This window comes from Gopherus flavomarginatus, chromosome 10 (genome assembly GCF_025201925.1).
Source record: "Gopherus flavomarginatus isolate rGopFla2 chromosome 10, rGopFla2.mat.asm, whole genome shotgun sequence".
Taxonomy (NCBI): domain Eukaryota; kingdom Metazoa; phylum Chordata; order Testudines; family Testudinidae; genus Gopherus; species Gopherus flavomarginatus.
In genome coordinates this window covers 25448855-25461843 of record NC_066626.1, presented here as the reverse complement: position 1 = coordinate 25461843, position 12989 = coordinate 25448855, and the positions used below count along the sequence as shown (strand labels likewise).

Below are 12989 nucleotides of genomic sequence, written 5' to 3'. Positions count from 1 at the left end.
ACACAGGCTTTGGTTGTGTTAGCATTTGATTGGTGGTTAGCAAACCCTGAACTTCTGCAATCTGCTCAGCAAAAACCAGCTTGGGACCAGCTTCAACTGCCTTGAGACTGATAAGGAAAGATAGTTCAAAAGTTCAGGCTACTGTGTCCGTGAGGTGTCCAATTTCTCCTAATGGTTGCAGCTATTATAAAACTACTAGCTATTAGGGGGTCACTGCTAACTGTCACACTTTCCTCATCAGAGGTTGCTACATTTCACAGTTCCTTATGCATGAAGGCCTTGAACCTACATCAGGATTTGTCAGCAGCACAGACTTCAACTCTTGCATAGGACTCTATCTAGGTATAGGTAGTTGTGATAGTGGATACAGATGCAGGATAAAGGCCACTGTTTTCAAAACATCTTGATATCTTTTGTTGGGGGAAAGGGTGCGTTAGAATACTGAGTGAGATTTAACAAATGATTAATATTAATTGCATAATCAATAGACTCTAACCCAGTGGTCCCCAACCTTTTTGTGGCCAGTAGCACATTCATGTTTTCAGAAGAGTGGGGCGGGCACTAACAATTTTTCAAGGCTTATTTTGTATTTGTACATTAAACAATACGAAAAACATCATATTTAATATTCTTCCCATTCTGGGTTGAAATAATATGTACGTTGTCTCTTATTTGAACCACTAATTTTGGAGCAAAATGTTAAAAAATAAATTGCAAAGCACAAGAAAACAGCATATCAGTGCAGGAAGAATACTCTCACACAGGGCTGGCTCCACGCACCAGTGGAACAAGCATGTGCCTGTGTCAGCACGGGCGTCTGCGGCTTGTTCCTCCTGCTGAGCACTAGGCGGGTGCACATAAATGCACCACTTTGGGGACCACTGCTCTAACCTGTCATATCGTTATGACATTGCAGTTACTCCCTCTTTCGCCCAGCAGATGGCGCTCTGAAGGCACACGCTCTCCGTGCGGGGCTTCCTTCAAGCCTGCAGTGCGCGCCTTGGGGCGCCGGGCCTTTATCTCTTTGAGCAACAGCTGATTGGGAGGCTTTGCTGTCGATCAGAGAGTCTGGGCGGGAGCAACCCGCTCTGTTGGGACAACGGGCTGTCAGTCAGAAGAACCGGGCGCTGATTGGGCCCTGCCTCTATGCTGAGCGGTAGCTGCCCGGGTCGAGGCGATATCGGTGATGGGAAGGCGCGATCAGGAAGCGCTGGTGCCCGGCGCGTGCTGCCTTTGTTTTACTGGCTCCCCCTCAGCCAGGGAGACGAGCTCAGGGTTCGCTGCGTGTAAGAGAGGCCCAGGCGCGGCAGCGGTGGCGAGGAGGGGGCGGTGTGGCGGTGCGCGGCGGGGGTGGGGGTGGGGGTGGGGGAGAGACGGCTCTTCTCGCGCCCAGAGCCTTGGGCGGAAAGTGGTGCGCTAGGGGAGCGGGGCGAGCTCGCAGGGCCCGAGCAGGCGGTGGTGAGGGGGGCCCCAGAGAGAGACCGACTAATGCACAGGAGCCTTGAGCCCCAGGAGAGGGAAGATCTAGGTGCTGAGATGGCTCCCTATTGCCGGTCCCTGCCTCCACAACACCCTGCAGAGGTAGGGAAGGGCTCTTATTCCCATTGTACAGCTGGTAACTGAGGCCGAGAGACAGAGGCTTTGTCTACACCTAAAAATTAGATTAATTTAACTGCCTTGGCCAGGCCCATGAGAAACTTCCCGTCCTGTTGATGTAATTAGGTTGCTCTAACCCCCACTGTAGAAGCAGCTAGATCAAGGGAAGAATTCTTCCTTTGATTTGTCATTCTCTGAGGGGTGGATTAACTAAATTGATGGAAAAACTCTTCTGTTGATGTAGGATGTGTTTATACATAGCAGTGCCACCGTATAATAGTCATACATTGACTTACGGTTGCACAGGAAGCATTTGACAGAGTAAGAATTGGACGCCTGGTCTCCAAGTCCAAGAACCCTAACCACTGAAACACTGTAATGAAAGGATCTGTAGAGCCCTCAGCAGGAATTTCATGCTCTGCTACCACTTCCTAAAAATATAAATAGATGCAATAATGCTTCCAAGACTTACTGTGTATTTTCCATTGAATAGTTCATGTTTCTCATCAGTTTTTGTTTCCCCTGAAAACTTTTCTAATATTCTTGCTCAGCAGTTCTCAAACTTTTGTACTGGGGGACCCCTTTCACAGAGCAAGTCTCTGAATGCAGCCCCCCCCCCCAAATATAAAAAAGTGTTCTTAATGTAACACTATTATAAATGCTCGAGGCAAAGTGAGGTTTAGTGTGGAGGCTAACAGCTCGTACCCCCCCATATAATAACCTCACAACCTCCAGTTTCAGGACCTCCGTTCTTGATACATTTAAATTCCATCTGAAATGTAGAGGTCTAGCTTTGCTTTCCAATTCTAGATGACCTTCCATCAGTTGAACATAATCCAACTCCATTGCTGTCTACTGTTGAGAGAGTTAATGTTCTCAGCTTCCTTTCTTAGCTTACAATTTCCTACAGAATTTTGCCAATGCTGTACATATTTTCACAATTAAATATTTGATAAAGCTAGTGAGGGGAGACTTTCTTCCATCTTTGCCCCACCAGGGGGCTAAATGCCCTGACATCTGCACATACATGCTAGTGAAGCTCTTATCACTTTCTATCATTGTCTTGTGACTAAAGCATAGGACTAGGAGAAAGGAAATTTGGGTTAAATTTCCAGGTCTGCCACCAATTTGTATCATCTTGAAACAGAATGGTTAGTGACTTGGCCTATTTCCTTGCCTCACAGAATTGTTGTATTGGCTTAACAGTTATGTGTAAAGCATTCTTAGTTATTTAGATGGAAGGCACTCTGAAAGTCTTGTTTATAAAAAAAATGCTTTATTACTGCTTTGGCTGCCAAAGGAGCACCTGATACAGTTGTACTATTCAGCTATCTATAGAACCAGTTTTAAATACAACATGTTAAAAATGCCATGTATTTTAAACAGTAATAGTCCACTATCACATATGGTCATCTCTGGGAGCTCCAATTAGGAACCACTCTTTGCCCACATAAAATGACTGAAAAGTGTTGGATATTGTAAAAGTATTTTTAAATTATAATCAGAAGGTTGAAATGAATCTTAACTTTCTAGTCAGTTTTTCCTCTATTGCAAATATATGCTCTAGTTTGGTATTATAGGATTGATTGTGCTGGTGGCTTCTCTTTTTTAAAAGGAAAACCAGGTTTAATATCAAAAAAGCTCTCTGTTGGTCATTAGGACAGTGTGATATAAATGTTTTAAAAAAAGAAAAGCACCTTTTATTTGGAATTTCCCTACTGGAATAGGTCAGTAGAACCCTGCACAAATACAAAATTAATATCTGTGGATATAAAGCAGGTATCTGCAGATTTGTAGGGCTCTAGATAAAAAGTTTATATTCACATCTGAGCTGCAATCTGCAAAAATGGTCTGAGAATATAAATCCACAGATTTGTAGGGCTCTGTAGATCAATCAGGCCAAGACCAAACCTGACAATGTTCAGAGTACAAAGCAAAAAAACACATAAGGGGTAAATAGGAGGGAATAAAAATAAAAGCTAAAAGCAGAGATGAAATACAGGATTCTTACAGACCAGTTCATGTGTCTCAGTGTATATGGGGCTTAGATTCTACTCTTTTTAGGGATTTTTAATGTGACCATCACCTAGATATCAGAGTATATTTACATAAATTAGATTGCGTTTCCCGCTCTTTTCCCTTACAACGATGGGCATATTAAAAATGTCTGACAGATGAAAAAATATTTTACAGCTTGTTTTAGGATTGTTTCTAATTGTTGATTCTCAAGATACATTGCTGAGAATTAGGTTGGGTTTTTATTTTTTGGTAGATCTTGATATCTTCTGGTAATGGAGAGCGAAGTGTTGCTGATTTCAAAAATTTTCTATGAAGTTGAGTAAGCATTCTACAACAACTGTGATAGGGGCAGTCCCAGGACACCCAGAGAAATACGAAGAGAAAAGAAAATACTTGGTGGTCAAGAGGAGTACTTCTGAATAAAGGAAAGGTTGGTACCAGAACAGAAGGAACAGCAGAAAGAAGCTCATGCTCTGTAAATAACTAAATAAATCAAGTCTGATGCTCTTAAGGCTTAAAATACTCAGCATTTATGTTTTCTTCTGGTCTTCTATGTATTTTATGTTTCATTGGAGTATTTTTACTGTGTTGAAATGTGTTTCTTTGCACAGATTTCTTGAAACTTATTTTTTTAAAAGAAAGATGTTGCTGGATTTCATTTTTTGAATATCCCAGGAAACTTTTCTTTTGAGCTGGAAATTAAAAATCAAAGATATTTACCACCTTCTTTAGATTGATGCAGAGAATAGGATTAAAACCAAGGACATATGGGGATTTTAACTGAATTTTGCGCTCATGAAAGGTGACCATTGACATCCTTGAAGATGTATTCACAAAAAAAGTACATACAGATGTTTTTGCCTTCATTACAGGCTGTCACTGGGCCTATGCCTCAGTTTGCAAGATCAGTTTTGGGGTGAGAGGGAAGTTTAGTCACTGTGGGCCAGATCCACAAAACAATTTAAATGCTTAAGGCCAATGTTAAGCACCACTAAGGTCCTCAAAATCCCTACTCACCTGCTGCCTCACTCTAAAGTCCCTAGGTGCTTAAATTTCCCTTGGTAAAGTCTCCTAGGTTTTTGCCAGTGAGCATGTGCATGGCCACCTCAGTCTAGGTGTCAGGCACCTGAGTCCTGGGCAGGGTCTTCAAACTAAGTGTTCCTCTGCCTATCAGGCCTGATCCAGAACATTTACCCATACAAAAGAGGTGGTGGTGGTGCCGGTGGTGTTGCCCCCTTATAATGTTTAGCCCAGTGGTTAGAGCACTCACCCAGAATATAAGAGACCCAGGTTCAATTCTCTCTGTGCCTGAGGTAGAGAAAGGAATTGAACCTGTCTTCCTTTACTTTGTGATTTCCTTAACCACTGGCCTATGGGGTATTCTGGGACATGTAACTCTCTCCTGTTGAAACTGTTCCACTTTTATAAATAATCAAATATGCATCGGAGCAAGGGGACTGGAACCTCAATGTCTCACATCCCAGGGGAGTGCCAAAGCCACTAACAGCTATAGAAAGTCATTCTCACTATGTTCCGGAGCATATTTAATTACTTATTCACAGTGGAACGGCTTCCATGGGATAAATTGAGAGGGACTCATACCAGATTATGCCATAGGCGGTGATTAGGGTACTCTCATGGGAGGCCCAAGTTCAAATCTTTCTCCACATCAGGCAGAGGGGGAATTGAACCTGGGTCATCTATATCCTGAGTGAATGGTCTAATCACTGAGCTAAAAATTATTAAGATGGGGTTCTACCACCTTCTCTGTGGCATATCCTCAAAAACCAAAACAGTGTAGATACCTCCTGTAATTCCAGAGAAGGGGTTTTGGCTGAGAATCCTTAGTGGAGATGGACAGTCTAGCTTGGACTTGGGTACCTAAGTGCCTTTGAGTGGTGGCACCTCTCTTCAGCATTTCACATTGGCTAGTTTAGGTTGGTCCCTGCTCACTATTCTAGCTTTTGCGACACCATTCTTAGATGTCCAGCTCTTCTCATGCATTGTATAGGGATCATACATGCCTGATCAAGGCTGTAGGTGGCAAGGTGCTTAAAAGTTAAGTACTGAACTGCTCAAACTCTTGTGGATCTAACAATATGACCGATTCTGTCTTTGGCCTCTCTACTAAGACTGCACCAAGTGTAATAGTTGCAGTAATGGAACTTGTGAGGTAGGCAGCTTTGGACTGAAACCATCAACTAATTTCATAGATCACTAGGCAGCTATCAGGCAGCCATGATTTCCAGTCACCAAGCACCAGACTTTTAAAGGTATTTAGGTGCCTATATGTATCTTTAGGCATCTAAATACCTTTAAAAGTCTGGTCCCAACAAACATGGAGTTGATTAGAAGTAGTGTCCTCAAGAGTCATAGACCTTACTAGTCACGTGAGCAGTTCATTGTCCTTTTGCTTTGATAATATAGTTTGTATAATATAACCTGAAATTAGATTCTCTGTGGACATTTTTCCCCTTTAATGCAGGGTATGCACTTTTTGGGAAGAGTGGTACAAGGGAGTGGGACTTACCCAGTGGCACCTTCTGCTGGTCTCTTCCAGGAATTAGCTCGCCAGAACACCCTGTGCAGGCCAGTGTCTCACTGCCTCTTGGCTCCCATGCCCCTCCCAGGACCTGGTGCCCCTTTATCTGGGGTGCTACCCCCTGGCAGTAACCCTTCAGTCTTACGGTCTCCCCTCCCCAGGGAACCCCCACTCACTATCTCCACCTCAGTATACAGCTGCTGCCAGTAATTATCTAGCCCACATGCCCTGGGGCAGACTGCAGTATCAGCCTACTCATCACTGACAAGGTTGGGTTTGGACCTGCTAGCTTTGCCTACCTCTGAGCTGCCCTTTGCAACCTCAGTACCTATTTGGCTTCTGCTAGTCAACAGCCTGCAGCTTTCCAGGTTGGAGCACCCCAGCTCTGCTTCACTCAGGTACCGCCCCCCCGCTCCTTGCAACCAGGCCTATCTCCCTCAACAAACAGAAATAGACTGCCTGGGCTTCTGGCTCACAGCCCCTTATAGGTACCAGCTGGGCCTGATTGGGGCATGGCCACAGCTGAGCCTACTTTCCCCAATCAACCTGGGCTTCTTGCCTCAGCCACAGCCCTCTCCTGGGCTGTTTTAAGCCCTGAAGGGCAGAAGTGGGACAAGCACCACGCTACAGTGGGGATTAATATCTTCTATATGGAGAGTATTTTGGTGATATATTGAGTAATATTATAAGATTGTAAGATGTTATTAAGCTAAACAGTGATTTTTACTTATCACTTACATACTGCTTTCCATCCAAAGATCTCAAAACACTTTAAAAACATTAATTAAGACTCACAGCATCTGCATAGTAGACAAGTATTGTCCCTGCAAATGGATAAACCAAAACACAGAGTTGAGGTTAAAATTTTTAAAATTGTGTGTCTACTCTTAGGCACTTAAATCCCTAATTAGGCACAAATTTACAAATGGGCTGACCATCAGAAATGTTGATAATCTTCAGATTCCACTAATGTCTGTAGAGCTTGAGGGCTTCAACACCTTTGAAAATCAGTCCATTTTTATTTTGGTGCCTAATTAGAGATTCAGGTGAGTTGCTGAATGTCACAAGAAGTCTAGACAGAGCTGGGAATAGAATAGAATCCCAGTTTTGGGTATTAGGCAAAAGACATTTATTAGTGAAATACTTTGAGGGAACATGTTAATTATATCCTATATAACTTTTTTCCCATTTAGGAAGAAGAAAGCATCCTATGGTTGTAAAATTTGCTGTCTACCATTTTTATTAAAGTACCCTCTGAACTTTTTGAACTAGCAGTCTATATTCAGATGAAGTTTTTAACAGGTTTGAATATTTGGACCCTGAGTTACACTTACATATAGAATTTTTTTTTAAGGTTTAGCGAGCCTTTTCCTTTTGAAGAGTTTGAACTAGTTGTCAGAATTTATTGGTTAAATCCTCTTTTTTTTTAATATGTTACCTTTTTTTTTTTTTTTTTTTTTAATTCTCCAGTAAGGGATTTCAGATTTTTCATGTAACTTTTTTATCTTGGGAGATTTATAGTAATTAACTATTTTTATTTTTAAGGAATCTTATGTTCTTAGAGAAGCCCATAACACATGACCATAGATGGCGCCTAAACCACTTGGGAAATGGGAAAAGTATGGAAAAAGATACTGTCGAGATTGGGAAAGGGAAACTGGATTAAAAGAATGGATTCGAAGTATACCTGGAGATGACACAAAGGCAGCATGCAAATATTGCGCATGTGAAATCCGAGCCCATCATAGTGATTTGGTTGCACACAGTAAAACCAAAAAGCACAAGAGACATGTTGCTTTATTTTCATGTTCTTCTGATATGAAAAAACATTCATTTGAATTTGAAGTTGAAAACCAAAATTCATTTGACGATGATATCACGCAAGCCAAAATGGATCAATCTGTTAATGTGTGCGCACTGAAGCTAGCGGCACACATAGCTTGCAATATGAGCATTTTTACAGTGGATCATCTAGGCTGCATTATTGGAGGGATAGCAGAGAAAGACATTAGTCTGCATAGAACAAAATGCTCCACACTGATTAGAAATGTCATTGGGCCTACTGTACACGAAGAACTTCTGAGAGACATTGGCAATGGACACTATTCGTTGATCATTGATGAAAGTACAGATGTATCTGCACAAAAGCAACTTTGCTTGATAGTAAGATACTTTAGCAACAAGCTTAAATGTATTGTATCATCCTTTGCAGGGATCATTAATTTGACTAGAAGTGGTACTATCACAGAAGCCCTCTTGACATTTCTAAATGACAACAAGCTGAACATAAAAAAGTGTGTTGGGATTGCTGCTGATGGTTTCAATACAAGCTTATGTGGAAATAAAAATTCATTGCTCAAAAAGTTTTATGAACTCAATCCTTGTGGAGTTTTCATCAAATATGTAAGTTACTCTCTCTATTTGTGCTCTTCAAAAGCCATTGATGTGCTTCCATTGAACATAGAGTATATGGTTTCACGGACATACTTGTGGTTTTCCCATAGCACTTTCCACCAAAAGAGGTACCATGAACTGTATGCTGCCATTAATGTTGGAGAGAATTTCCTGAAAATACTGCAGCTTACTGAGACAAGATGGCTGTCCATTAGCCCTTGTATTAACCGAGTACTTGATCAGTATGAAACTCTGATGTTGCACTTTCAGTCTATAAGAGACAGTGAAAGGGACTACAGTGCTGAGCTTCTCTATCAAATGTATTCTGATCCAGTAAATAGACTCTATCTCGTTTTTCTGCAGCCTCTTATTCAGGAAGCTAATAGGATCAACAAGTTACTTCAATTTGAAACAGTCAATCCAGTTAATCTTATTGCTGAATTAATGCTGTTCTATCAGAATTTGGTGCAAAGAGTCATGAAACCTTGTGTCTTTACAACATGGTCATCCATTGTAAATTATGACATTCACTGTAACAGGAACTACATGCCTCTTTCAGAGGTTAACTTTGGATCAGCGTTCCTGTCTGAATTAATAAATGCAAATCTTTCCTCACATACGGTAGAGACCATCCAAAGCAGATGTCGAGATTGTATCCTTGAGTTTGCTAAGCAAATAAAGCTCCGACTGCCTCCAAATGTCCATCATCTAGAATCTCTTAGTGCTCTGAACCCTTCAGTTGTTCTAAGTCCTACAAAACCTGAATTCTCAACCCTGTCTTTCTTGTCCTTATGTAGAGGGGATCATATCAAGTTGAAACAGCAATGGAGAAATCTGGATGCAGTCTCATGGACAAACACAGAAGATAGCCAAATAGAACAGTTCTGGATAGAAGTTGCAAAACACACAGATGAAGTTGGTGATAAGGATTTTGTTGAGCTTGGATTATTTGCCCTTGCCCTTCTCACCTTGCCGTTCAGCACTGCAGCTGTGGAATGTACAATCTCACAAATGAACTCGATAAAAACCAAGTTAAAGAACAGACTGCAGGACAGCCTACTTGAAAATATCTTAAGGATCAGGGCCCATATGCACCGAAATAAGATTTGCTGCAACCAGTTTCAGCCATCCAAAGAGATGATATCTTTGTTTAATAATGAGTTTTATGCAATTGCTAATAGCAAGGATGCTACAGATGACTCTGAGGAGGATATATTTTGAAAAGACTCAAGTGAAGAGGATCTCTTTTAAAAAAGTAAGCAAGGACTTTCAAAATGGCACATTGCAATTGAACTATTTGACTCATGCATTTCAAATTTTGTTCTATCTACAAATCTGTTTTCCCATTCATTTAGTAAGAACTGCTTTTCATAGAGGAAGATACATTGCATAAAGCCACACAACGCTTTTTAGAAAAAGATTTTTGAAAAACTAAAGTAAAATTAATGAGGCATGCTCTAATAGTAATTCATTTGGTGGGGGGCACACTTGACTGAAGATGCTGATTAGACAGTGCACCAAAAACCCCTCCCCATTAGCCTATTAATGTAATACAGTCATGGCATATTTTTATATTGAGTGATACACAACATAACACTACATTTCTGTGCCTCAGTACAATACTCAGTCAGGTGCCAGATGGCTGGGTGAAGATTAAATAAAACCTGCTTTTTTATATATGTTTTGGAGGGCACTACTCTTGAATAATTTGTACTTAGACTCTGTTAAGAGATACTTCTAAGGGCATTCTGTGCCAAAAAATTCTACACCAAAAAAATAAAAATTCTGTGCACAATATTCTAAAATTTTGCAAAACTCTATACATTTTATTTTTCAGATAAATGTGGAGGCTCTTCGTGGCATTGGGGAGCATAGGCCACTGGCTGCACAGAGGTGGGAGATTATTGTGCAGCTACCCCTTGGGATAAGGACTCAGTGATGAGGCTGCACCCAACCTTGACACAGCACTAGGACTGGGCCTGCCCCTGACACACCCTGGGGCCCTTCCCCTCCATGCCAGGTGCACCAGGTATAGGGAGGCAGGAGCCAAGTGTGACGGGGGTTAGTGTGGGGGAATCCAGGGGTAGGTTGAGAAGGTTCTGTGTGGGGTAACCTGGGTGCAGGCGGCTCAGTGGGGGATCCAAGTGTAGGGGGGAACTGGATGCACAGGGACTTGTTGTGGAGTTTGGGTGCAACGGTAATGGGACTGCGGGGGGGGTCCAGGTGAAGGTGTTTGGGGCTCAGCAGAGGGGGGTTGGTGTGAGGAGGACAGAGCTCTATAGAGGGGTCTGGGTGTGGGGGGCTCGGTGTTCAGATGCTGGGGGAGTGGGGCTCAGTGGCATGGGGATCCAGGTGCAGCTGGTTGGCATTTTGGTGGGGTGGGGATCTGAGTGTGGGTGGCTTGTTGGAGTGGTGCAGGGGGGGTGGGGCTCATCAGGGGGGTTCTGAGTGGGGAGTGAGGCTTAGCAGGAGGGTCTGGGTATCGAGGGTGTGGCTCCATGGGGGTTGGGCGGATGGGGGAGTAGCTCCCTGTACAAGGATCCTTCTCCCTGCAGCTGAGGAGTGTTGGGTGCAGGAAGCGGGGCGGGGTGCAGTTTGCAGAGGTCCCTGCAACTGGGGAAGAAATCTGGGGGTGGGTCTGACCTGGGCCCAGATGCCATGTAGGGAAAGAGGAAGTCCTGTCCTCCCCAGCCCAGCCAGGACTAGCAGCTGAGCCTGGTGCAGGGTTGGAGCCACCAGCCAGGTCTTCCCCAGTCCTGTCCCCTGCCTCACAGTGATTTACCTCTCTACTGGCTGCCCTAGGTGCCCGAAATATATTGCTGGGGAGGGCTCGCATGACTGCTCTTGTGGCTTCCCTTTGCTTTCCCATCAGGAAAAGGGGAGGGGGCTACAGGGCAGGATCTGAGAGGAGGCTTGGAAATGAGGCAGGATCTAGTTTTCTGTGAGGAAGCAAAGAAATCTGACTGGGATGTAAATTCTGCACATGCACATTGGCACAGAATTCCCTCAAGAGTAAAGAGAAGTCTGAAATTCAAAGTGGCATATTGTACATAAAAAGGCTGAGGATTATTACAATAATTGTAAGATAGTTGTAATTTCTTAATGGTATTGTCTTGTGCTTTCTTTTGGAACTGGTATTATTAGATGAATTATGTACATGTACGAATTAACAATTTAAAATAGTCTGGAATTGTAACAGTGTAGGATAACACCATAAATATTTTAACTGTTGTAATACCAATTTTGAACCCACTTTTATTCATTTTTAATGTACATTCTGAATTTTTGTAATAAACTGATATAATGTATAATACAAAACTTGTAATTCTGCTGTTATAAACTAAAGTCCTGAGTGTGAGAGGTGCTAAATGTCTTTAATTCTCAAGGACGTTCGCAATATGGCACTAGTGAACACTACCAGTGTAGTTAGTGATGTGTATGAAGACAGCTGGTCACCTCAAAGGAAAAAAAATCCATAGGAACTCTTCTAATTTGGTTTTTATTGGCAGAGAATATTTTATAGTTCCCTAACTATGGCAACTTGTGGAGCTGGATCTTCTGAATACTATTCCTTAACAGTTCCTAGTATATTAACCACTCCTAAACAAAGCCCAGATACCCAGAAAATAGGCCTATGTGCAGCCTCTGCTTAGGTATGTTACTTCTCCAGCGTTACAAAGCTGAGGCCATGTCTACATCTAAAATTTTGCAGCGCTAGTTGTTACAGCTGTATTAGTACAGCTGTATAGGGCCAGCGCTGCAGAGTGGCCACACTTACAGCAACCAGCGCTGCAAGTGGTGTTAGATGTGGCCACACTGCAGCGCTGTTGGGCGGCTTCAAGGGGTTTCGGGGAACGCGAGAGCAAACCGGGAAAGGAGACCAGCTTCGCCGCGGTTTGCTCTCGCGTTCCGCGAACCACCCTGCAAACCGCAGGGAAGGAGACCTGCTTGCTCGGGTTCGGGGAACGCGAGAGCAAACCGGGAAAGGAGACCAGCTTCGCCGCGGTTTGCTCTCGCGTTCCGCGAACCACCCTGCAAACCGCAGGGAAGGAGACCTGCTTGCTCGGGTTCGGGGAACGCGAGAGCAAACCGGGAAAGGAGACCAGCTTCGCCGCGGTTTGCTCTCGCGTTCCGCGAACCACCGTGCAAACCGCAGGGAAGGAGACCTGCTTGTTCGGGGAACGCGAGAGCAAACCGCGGCGAAGCTGGTCTCCTTTCCCGGTTTGCTCTCGCGTTCCCCGAACCGCCGAGCAAGCAGGTCTCCTTCCCTGCGGTTTGCAGGGTGGTTCGCGGAACGCGAGAGCAAACCGCGGCGAAGCTGGTCTCCTTCCCCGGTTTGCTCTCGCGTTCCCGGAACCACCCTGCAAACCGCAGGGAAGGAGACCTGATTGCTCGGGGTTCGGGGAACGCGAGAGCAAGCCGGGGAAGGAGACCAGCT

General features: G+C 43.6%; 1 protein-coding gene across 2 annotated transcripts; it reads left to right on the top strand.

Annotated features, from left to right (window-relative positions):
* The first annotated feature begins 1102 nt into the window (after positions 1 to 1102).
* LOC127058963 (uncharacterized) lies at positions 1103 to 10752 on the top strand. 2 transcript variants are annotated; one of them, XM_050969519.1, is made up of 4 exons: positions 1103 to 1286; positions 3869 to 4045; positions 7703 to 9806; positions 10389 to 10752. In XM_050969519.1, the coding sequence occupies exon 3, from the start codon at positions 7745 to 7747 to the stop codon at positions 9770 to 9772; it is 2028 nt and encodes a 675-aa protein (XP_050825476.1). In that variant the 5' UTR covers positions 1103 to 1286; positions 3869 to 4045; positions 7703 to 7744; the 3' UTR covers positions 9773 to 9806; positions 10389 to 10752. The 2 variants fall into 2 exon arrangements, with proteins under 2 accessions (XP_050825476.1, XP_050825475.1); XM_050969518.1 differs by lacking the exon at positions 10389 to 10752 and having other exon boundaries at positions 7703 to 10348.
* The last annotated feature ends 2237 nt before the right edge of the window (positions 10753 to 12989 follow it).

Coding starts and splice junctions, on each gene's coding strand:
- LOC127058963 (XM_050969519.1), top strand. CDS start 7,745: ATGGCGCCTAAACCACTTGGGAAATGGGAAAAGTATGGAAAAAGATAC.